Here is a 10,191-nt window from a genome sequence, read left to right as displayed (position 1 = left end):
TCTGTGCAATCCTACATGACCACAGTGTGGATGAGAGGCTCGGCTGGCGAGAGGCGGTTCTCCGCGGAGGCGTCCCGGCCCTCCCGCCCCCCTCGCCTTCCCCCAGCCAGGACCTGATGACCCCCACCCTCCTGCCCCCACCCCGGTCGACTCCTCGAGCAGCCCAGCCCGACCAAGACGGAGCGAAGGCAAGACAGAGAACCGGTTGTTAAATTATTTGAAACCCACCAATGGTCACTTTCAAAGGCTGCTCACTCACTCTCCTGCCAAAACTGCTCTTTTTATAGGTTCCCTCACCCCGCCCAGTTCTTGCAGCTGTTCCCGGACTCCGCATGCGTGAAGAGGGGGAGGGGAGGAGCCCAGCCCTGCATCCCCGTCTGTAAAGATTAACTGTAAGTCCTTTCAACAGTTCCAAGAAGGCTTCACATCCATTTGCACTACTCAGGTGAACCTGGAGATACAGATAAGCCTCCAGGTTGCTTTAAGACACGCTAAAAGAATGCAAATTAACAGCTGTCTGCAGGAGTAAATCTTTCCATTCCCCACATCCAGTCAGAGCTGAAGAAGCTTCTTGGATGAGAAGCAAAACGTCTTCAAAGAAAAACAAGAAAGTCCAGTTGCCTCAGGAAAAAAGCATCTTTGGGATAACTATGACCTGGATGGCTGAGAATCTCCATAGACAATTAACTATAAGATTAATATTCATCAGATGAATATGTATTTGCCAAAATAGTGACCAACCAGATGTAAACAAGTATGTCCAGGACCACATGTAACCACTTTATCATGGATACATTCTTAATTAAGGTAGGCAAGGGGTTGAATAGAAAACTTTTACTACTAATTATAAACACATACCATTTTATTACTTTGTCACAGCTAAATTCAACAATTCTTCAACTCTGAAGCCGTATCTCAAGGCAAATATAATATTATGAACTTAACCAATCTGTTTTCTTCTTTCTCAAGCCAGTTTTTTACACGGTGATTATCCTGCTCTCTTTAATATTCCCTTGCCTAGTAATCCAGGACCTGAACCACATAGAGTTTGCTCTACCACTGCTTAAAATCCAAAGCTATGTTTGCCTTCTGTTGGCTCTTTTTGACGATTCTTCTTTGGTTCCAGCTGCATCAGGCTCCTTCCTGGTTCTTCTCTAGGCCAAGGATCATCTGGCGCATCTGCTCCACTTTCCCTCCTTCTTATCTGCTGAAAGTTCTTTAAAACCTACAGCCTGTGTTAGCTTATAGTGATTCTAAGGAGTTTTACACACACACACAAATCTTTCTCTGTAAGCATTTAAGACAGTTGACAGTCAAAAACGTTACCTTTGACAATCATGTGTAACATTTTTTTGTTCTTTCTTCTACAATTCTGCAGCTTATCTTCTATGTAAAAAGGCCCATAATAAAAGTATAGAAAGGCAGGTGATAGGCTACAATGAGTTCTTGGCACAATGACAAAGAACATGGAACAGGCTGGCTTCAGTTCCCATGAGGAACACATATTATAGCAAAAAGAAATTTCTTTACATTGGAATAGCAGTGTGTGAGGAGGAAAATATCCCAGGTTTAGGAAATTGAACCCAAAGTTATGTGCCAGTTTCAACTCTGGAAAAGCGTCTATTTCTCCCCCCAGCACTTTTGTTTTAAAGCAATATTCTTGGATTCTGTATTTTTGATCACATCATAATTGAAAAAAAGCATTTTGGAAGTTGTTTCTGTGAATTTGAGCCCGCGTCCATGGAAAATAATCGAGTATGTCAGGATTTGATGAGTCCTTCAGGACACTAGGATAGAGTTCTTTAGATTTCAAAAAGAGAATAAAAATGTTTTGATAAAATTTGCTAAGAAGGCTAAAATGTAGTGATTATTTTGTTATTCAAATCTAAAAATGTACAAAAAGCTGAATGTTGTGGCTTTTATTTAACACACCTACCATGTAAAATTGCAACAATATTTTACTTTAGATTCAACACAGTGCACAAATATTGCTAATTAAAAAAAATATGGTATCATGATTCTGTGTGAAGTTTGAGATGAAAATGGGACAAAATAATTTTGAAAACTGGTAAAAAACATTTAAAATCCCAAACAGACTTTCCCTAACAAAGAGTCTTTTTTAATTTTCATGATAGTATTTTAAGATGGTCTCCTAGGTGACGTCTTTTGCCAAAGAACTCATAGTTTTACTAAGTACATAATCCTTTACTCAATAAAAATGCTTTTTGGTTTGGCTTACGGCCTAAAAAGTTTTGGAGCATGTCCATCCCATCTAATGAGCCTCCAGGCTTCAAGATAAGATTTTTGTATTTCATTCCAGCCTAAAACAATAAAAAATAAAACGAGAAGGTTACGTTTATATTAATTTTCTAAATGTACAAAAAGTAAAGAAAAAGGAAATCTGCCTGCATGGCAACAATTTGTAGCTCTCTCATGACCAATTCTATTCTATTCTATTCTATTCTATTCTATTCTATTCTATTCTATTCTATTCTATTCTATTCTTATACAAGCTATTTTTTATACTGCAATCCAGAATGTCATTCCACAATGTGACTGGCATGGACATGATGAAGTCTCCCATGCTCATAAGTTTCTAGGTGACAAGAAAATATTTTAAAAGCATCTTATACTGACAAAGAAGGAACAAATGAATGTTTTTATCATAGGCTCATTTTGTAGCCAAGTTTTATACTTAGCAGAGTTTACAGTGCACAGAAATCTCTCCTGATCATTTATTACAAAAATTTACCTGGCACTCGGTCAATCTCTGCCTCTACTTCCCCAGGGTTCTCTGTTACATAATTATGGGAATATGCTTTGTGTTTCTATAATCCTTTCGGAAGATTGTTTTCCTTTGGCATGTTTTCATAGTCAGGGATTGTTGCAATAAAAAAATCCAAAACTATCTATGGCAACTAAAAAAATCTAACAGATTTAACAGTATAAAATTTCATAGACAAGTCCCTGCTTCACTAAGGCAGATTGTTATCTTCTATTGCCAGTATATATTTATTCATCTTTGCCAGCTGAAAGTTTTAACCGCAGCATGTTATGTGGAAGAAGGAAGCATTATATGATTACATGTACTGAGCCCTGTCTTTGTGGCTGGGCATGTGGTAGAATCTATCCCAGAAACCCACACATTAACATGATTACCTATCTTGAAGTCTCAGTAGCTAAGATAAAGGGTTTGTCACTATAGTCAACTATACTATACTATACTGTGGATTCAGCAGCAGGCTTTACTACCCAATGATAGTCTTTCATGAAGGGAGGGGCATGACAGGGAAGCTAATGGGTTTGGGTATTTTCCTTAATAGTACATCTCCACTGCATTCCCAGTATCTTTCCACTATATATACAAATATCTGAAAGTGTTCTTCCATTCATCCATTCCTTGGGAATCGCTTTCATGTGGTATTTTACTGTTATCTATCTTCCTCTGAAGACTAACCCATTTGAAATAATAGAAAATATTTGTAGCTCAGGTTTTAGGGTTTGTCAGTGGTTTGCTGTCCAATCTTATTTCCATTTAGTTTCTGAACATTTTGTTACCAGACTAGGTAACATCATCAGCAGATTTTCTTGTCTTATTCCTCTTTAGCTTATCTATGTCTTATGCCAGTGGCAAACAAGATATATATAAGCTAAAGAGGAATAAGACAAGAAAATCCTGCTGATGATGTTACCTAATCTGATAACAAAATGTTCAGAAATGAAATTGAAACAAGCTTGGGGAACAAATTGTTGCCCAAAACTAATCCATTTTACAGATAGTTTTCATACCAGTCCTGAATATTCCTGGAGGCATCTCATGGCAATAAAGATAAGATTCCATATAACTGGTAAAATTCAATTCATACTCAAGTTGCATGAAGATAGCTGGGCATGAAATAATGAGATTATTATAATAGCCCTATTACTGGTTTTCCAATATATCATTGATACTAAGGCTCTTTGCAAATTAGCTCTATAGTTTTATCCATAGCTATGACCTTGTTACTCCTCTTTTAGCTAAACCAAACATTAGTTCTATTTCTCCATGACACCTTCTGCTTTTCTGGTGGTACTAGAATTTACTTACTGCCTCATGTATTAGTAGAATCTAGTCCTTCCTGCTCTTCAAGAAGTCTTTAAAGATTTGTCTATTATTCCTCCATTATTTTCCTTTAGCATTTCCTCTTTCTCATCTGTCTAAACTTCTAAATCTTCAGTTCTGTTTCAGTTATTTTCCATCTGGCACTATGCATACCGGGTTTCATAAGAAGCCAATAAAGCTAATAAAGATATTTTATTAGTATTACTTACAGGAACTACTGATGTTTATTTAAATATATAGTTCATCAGGACTGAGCAGCTCTCACAATTAAAACAATAAAAAAGTAAACCATATTAAATTTTAATCAAGTATTAAAATATCTCAATATAAACGTTATGATTTATTATAAAAGTAAGGCCCTGGAACAAACATAGCAGCAAATGCATGGCTTTAATAAAAATGCCAAGATTGTCTTTAGCTATTTTATATTAAACAAGCCAGATGCAATCTTGAAATAGACAAAATATGTTTTGTTAATTCCTTTCTGCTATCATATTGTCCTCCTATACTTAGAAACGGGTGTGGAGGGGGGGAAGGATAAGAAAGAATAAAACCAGTTTCTTACCTTGGGGTTCATTATCCCTTCACATTTAAAGCAACTGTAAAAAATATCCATAGAAAATACTTCACTCCACAGGTATCCATAATATTGACCATCATACCCACTTGCCAAATGACCAAAGGTAGCTGGCATATTGGTACCTTAAAAGAAACAAATAATAATTCTGTACAGCTTATGTAAAATAAAACACTACAGAGAACAATCTGAAGATGTTTAATTATGTTATTGAAATGCTTATTATGTTTCAGACTGGCTAGAATCACTGTACGTATTGACAAGAATGCCATGTACATCTGGAAATATATCGTCTTTATGTTCTGTGGCTTGAAGCTCACTGAACTGAATCCAAACATGCCTTAAACTTAAAGCATTTTCATCTCAGGTTTTCTCAGTCTAAACCAGTGTTTCTCAACCTTGACAATTTTAAGGCATGTGGACTTCAACTCCCAGAATTCCACAGCCAGCATTGCTGGCTGTGGAATTCTGGGAGTTGAAGTCCACATGCCTTAAAATTGTCAAGGTTGAGAAACACTGGTCTAAACTATTTTATAAGCAATGTGTTCTTTTAAAAAAGAATGCCATTATGTATTTATCCACAAGCACATTTTTCTTGATAAAATAGTGACAAGGAGTAAATAAAAGTTTTGAATTTCCATACCAGGGGTTGCAGATACGCCCAAAATTTCTTCACAGAATTTGGCATATTCTTCAGCAGGATCAGCAGAAGATTGTGTATGAAGAGACTGATCAACCTTGCTCAAAACAATCTGACGAAGAGTCAGAAGACCTAGTTAAATAAGAACACCGAAAGGAATATCAGTAGACTTTGTTTATATAACTGTAACTATGAAAGCTGGTCTGGGTTCAGTATCTAGCATCTCAAGTCAAGGTTAGCAGAGAATCTTTCCTGTAGTCATTTAGAGATGCTACCAGTTACCTTTGATCATTCTGAAGTAGGTTGCACACCTTTGTTTCAATGTAAGGAAGCATTCTAGATTCCAAGTTAAGCATTCCTTTGGGATTCAATAATGCATTCAGTGCTCATTAAATTCTTTTACTATCTAAGTGTAATGCAAATCAGATAACAGCATGTACTCGGTAATTAACCTTGATTGGTCTTGAAAAAGCTAAGCTAGCCTTAGATGGGAAACCAGTAGGAGAATCCAAGATAAGATTAGTCTGGAAAGTAAGACATTCAGGAATGGTAAACTACTTCTATACTGTTACCAAAGAAACAACATGAAAATATTGATTTCAGCTTGAGGGAGAATTAATCTTTGGATGATTCAAGATACATTTCTTAGATTTCATTCATAAATAATCTCATTTAAATAATATTAAACAAACCATATATTTTCTCCAAGTGGGCTTCAATCTTTTCTCCCTTTTGGGAGGGGAATACTTTTCTTACATTTTAGATTTTTTTTATAAATCTTGCAAAATATATTCTTTATTATTCTGCTTGACTCAAATTACAACAATTCTTTCTTAAAACTATCAAAATCAAATTAACTAAAAAAAGTAAGCAAAATACCTGTATTTGCTAGTCTAGAAGCTACTAGTTTTTCAAGGAGATCATCAGGGACCTGATTTCCATCTTTATAGTGTCTGGACATTTGTTGCAGAGGTTCTTTTTCCCAAACCCAGTTTTCAAACATTTGTGAAGGTACTTCTACAAAATCTGTTTCCACATTAGTTCCACTAAACCTAGCAAAATCAGTCTACGAAAGATGACAACAATATAAATAACAAAAATTTATGTGAATCAATATAAATGATAGAATTTTAAATTGTAGCATAGCTTTAGAAGTAAACATTCAATATTCTTTACCATAGTTTCAATATTTAGGAATGGTTCGGGCAATTCCTAAACAGAAATGCAGCAAATTTCCCAAAAGACCCTGGATATTTGCATCTACATTCTATTGTTGCTGTCTGTTCTACAATGGGTTGGCATTGTCCAGGCCCCATCCATTAAACAATGCCATCTCATGTGAATCAAGAGTCAGGCATTTTTTGATATCATACCCTATGGAACAGCATCCCTCCTGAAATACAGATGGCCCCAATCTTGCTCAAGGAAGCCTCGAAGACTTGGTTCTTTCCTCAGGATATTGGATGAACTTGTCTTAGATTATGTCATGGGAGTTACAAGCCCCCAATGCAATTTATTTTTATTGATATATTATTGCAATTTTTAACTTTCTCTAACTAGCTCAGCTAAAATCACATGGAATGAATAAAACAGACAAATAAAGTCTGTTATCAGCTGCAAAAAGTGTAGCATGGAATCCACCAGCATACTATTTGCAGTCTCAGAATAGACGGGGACAATAATTTCAGCAATTTGGGTAAATGGTTGGAATTTTAAATGGATCTACTTTGTTTAAGATATCAGTTTAACCCTTTAAAACTTATGACAATCCACTTTTGGAGTACGTCCCTGAACATGTTATACCCTTGACCTGATACTATTGGCTCACATACATGAAATAAAATTGTTCAATCACTATTTACCTTCTGGGAACTGACTGACAATTTTGTTCAACACAAATTGACTATGCAAAACCAATTTACCAACCCTACCATAGCTCATACCAGACTTTTCAGATAATATTCAAGCTGGTCCAGTTTAATATTCTAAAGTATTAATGAATCAGGATCAAGAGTAGACTTTATGAGTACAAATAGGGCTGATTCTGAATGGCTCAATCAACAAATGCACAAGCAGGTTTAATCCTCCAAGGAACAGTATCTAAGTTAACAAATTAAACTGTAATGTATGCTTATGGCTTAGCATATTGGAAACCATCATAGTTGAAGAACCAAAGTTTAGAGTTTAGCTTGTAAGAACAGAACAAATAATGGATTTAGTGAACACTGTTAAATAAACTATAACTCATCACAATGTGTTAATTCAACCAGTATCTTTGCAAAAATCACTGGCAAATCTCATAGTGACTTTTATGAAATCAGGGTTAAAGGAATTATTTTAATTATATTTCAGTTGAAGAAATTTGCCATGCAATTATTTACTGCTATTCCCTTTAAGCACAGAAGCCACATAGCTATAGTAGAAGAATTTCAGAATAAGGCAAGTACTTACCTGAGCGCATATCTGATGCATTACATGCCCAAACTCATGGAAATAAGTTTTCACTTCATTATGCTGCAGCAGTGATGGGCGATCTAAGGTTGGTTTTGTGAAATTAGTTACAAGAGCTGCTACTGACATCATTCTGCTGCTGTCAGAAAGAAGGCAGCCAGGCTGGAGACCAAAGCATGCAGCATGCCCATACTTTCCTTCTCTGAGTAATAAAATAAAATAGATCAAAACAGGAAAACATCACAAAGAAAGAAAGTGAATCATTTGGCACTTCTTAACTGATATCTACATGAATGACTCATCCTTTTCCTGGAATAGTCAGGAACAATACATTTGTCTAAAATTTCATAATGAGCTTTTGGGGTTCTATCGTTGTAGTAGTCAGATGTATACATTGCATCTTTTAAAAAATCTTAATGCTAAACAGTTTCCTTTTTAAAAAAAATCAGTACAACTCTTCTTAAGAGAGAGAGAAAAAGAATGTTTTTGTGAGCTGGTTCGACTGTGCTCTATGTTAAGTCATAGCAATTACACAAAAGAGTTATTCTATTGCTTGAACCATTGGCTTATCTTTCTACCAAGCTTTTGGAACTGGGAAGTAAAATAAGGACAGCAAATGGTATCACTCCATCTCATCATATTTTTTACTATCACACTTGCACTAAACCAGTCTTTTTCAAACTTGGCATCTTTAAGATGAAGGGACTTCAATTCCCAGAATTCCCTAGCTGCAAAAAAAAGTAGTAAAAGTAGATGTGATCACATAATAGCTTGCTTAATTAGTGATTTATGACTGTAATTCCAGGCTCAATTAAGTTCTTGTAAGTCAAGGACTACAAATAAATACCTCTTTTGTGGGATATAAGCAACTGTGTGTTGTTTAGATGGCAGTGTGTGAATGCTTGGAGTAAAACAGCTTTGCTTGTACTTCAGGCATATTAGCCAAATAAAAGAAATATAATAAAATGTATATGCACAAAAGCACAGCCGTACAGGATTTTTTCAAAGATAGCAAAGAGCATTTCATTTCACAGAACCAGAGGAAATACACATGAATTTTGATTCAATTTTAGAAGTGAATTAAAAAGTTTAAACCAAGAATTTCTAACTCTTTTTCTGACTGAAAAGAATTAAAAATGAAAAAAAAAATGAAATGATTTGGGAGGAAACCTAAGGTAAGGATATGCTGTAAAATATATTTTAGAGATTTCTGTGGGACTAATAAAGTGAAAACTAGAATTAAAATGCCATAAAAATAATATCTAAGAAAAAACAATAAAAAGAAAAGAAATGCTGTGAGAATTTTGAAAAAGGGTGCAGGTGATGACAGTGTAACTGGAGAAATGTTATAGAATGTTTGTGTTTGAAGTCTCTAATCTGTGTTCCCTTATACAAAAGGAACATAACAAAAGTGATGAAAAATCTATAGAGGGATTACCTTAAACCATCCTGGAAAAGTATCTGGCAGAATTCTGACTGAAAAGGTATGAGAGATGACAAACAAATTTGGAGAAGTGCATCCATAAACTGAATGGAGGAGAAAGAAGATTCACTGCATGTTTGTTGATTTAGAAAAAACATGATAAAGCGAATCTCTTTGAATTATGGAATATTCTATATGAATATGGAACCAAAGGTTGGCTGCCTAGTGCAATAAGAATGTTATAAATAAACAAACAAACAGTGATAATAAATGGAATGCTGAATGAATGGGTGAAGTAAAGGTAAGTCTGTATGATGCAGCAAGAAATATATATATCTGAAAATTAATGTATTAAAGACCAAGATAACTATTTTGACTAAAATAGTCAAATGGTCTGAAAATATATTTCAGTAATAATACGGGACAAATAAATAGATGAATTTGTGTACCTTGGTAGAATGTTTACCAATGATGAGAAAGTGGATGAAAAAGGATGTTTAAAGGGTAGTGAAGCTAAGGAGATGTTCTGTGGTCTGTGTCATCACCAGTCAGGCAGCTATTAAATGCCTGACAATACAGGCAGTCCTCAACTTACGACCACAACTGGGACCAGAATTTCAGCCATAAGTTGTTGTGATCATAAGTCAAGGCTCCCATGTGGCTGGATCTGATTCTGAAAGTGTTTTTACAGTAGTCGTGAAGCAAATTACACGGTTGTAGGTCTGAATCACACAATCATTAAGTGAATCTATAGACATGTTACCATGGGATGCTGCAGCTCAGTGCAAGTGTGAGCCAGTTGCCAAATGCCTGAAATGCAGTAATGTGACCAGAGTGTGTATGTGCTGTCTGGCAGTGTGATGTTTTATGATGGCCGGAATTGCTTTACAGACAGTAAAGCACCCTTTCTGAGGCCATTATAATTTTGAATGGTTATTAAACGACTGTTGTAAATCAAGGACTACCTGTATTAAAACTTACACATTACTTATCACAAT

General features: G+C 35.5%; 1 protein-coding gene across 1 annotated transcript in view; it reads right to left on the bottom strand.

The window, feature by feature from the left end:
• Positions 1 to 850: 850 nt before the first annotated feature.
• Positions 851 to 10,191, bottom strand: part of NLN (neurolysin) — a 38,019-nt gene continuing 28,678 nt past the window's right edge. The window contains exons 9-13 of the mRNA XM_015812672.1: positions 7,771 to 7,972; positions 6,199 to 6,385; positions 5,323 to 5,451; positions 4,668 to 4,804; positions 851 to 2,321 (exon numbers count right to left, since the gene is read on the bottom strand). Coding sequence (XP_015668158.1) covers positions 2,190 to 2,321; positions 4,668 to 4,804; positions 5,323 to 5,451; positions 6,199 to 6,385; positions 7,771 to 7,972 — 787 coding nt within the window. The 3' untranslated portion in view covers positions 851 to 2,189. The remainder of the gene's footprint in view (positions 2,322 to 4,667; positions 4,805 to 5,322; positions 5,452 to 6,198; positions 6,386 to 7,770; positions 7,973 to 10,191) is intronic.

This window comes from Protobothrops mucrosquamatus, unplaced genomic scaffold (assembly GCF_001527695.2).
Source record: "Protobothrops mucrosquamatus isolate PMUCROS unplaced genomic scaffold, P.Mucros_1.0 scaffold104, whole genome shotgun sequence".
NCBI classification, from domain to species: Eukaryota; Metazoa; Chordata; class Lepidosauria; order Squamata; family Viperidae; genus Protobothrops; species Protobothrops mucrosquamatus.
This window is presented reverse-complemented; position numbering and strand designations above follow the sequence as displayed.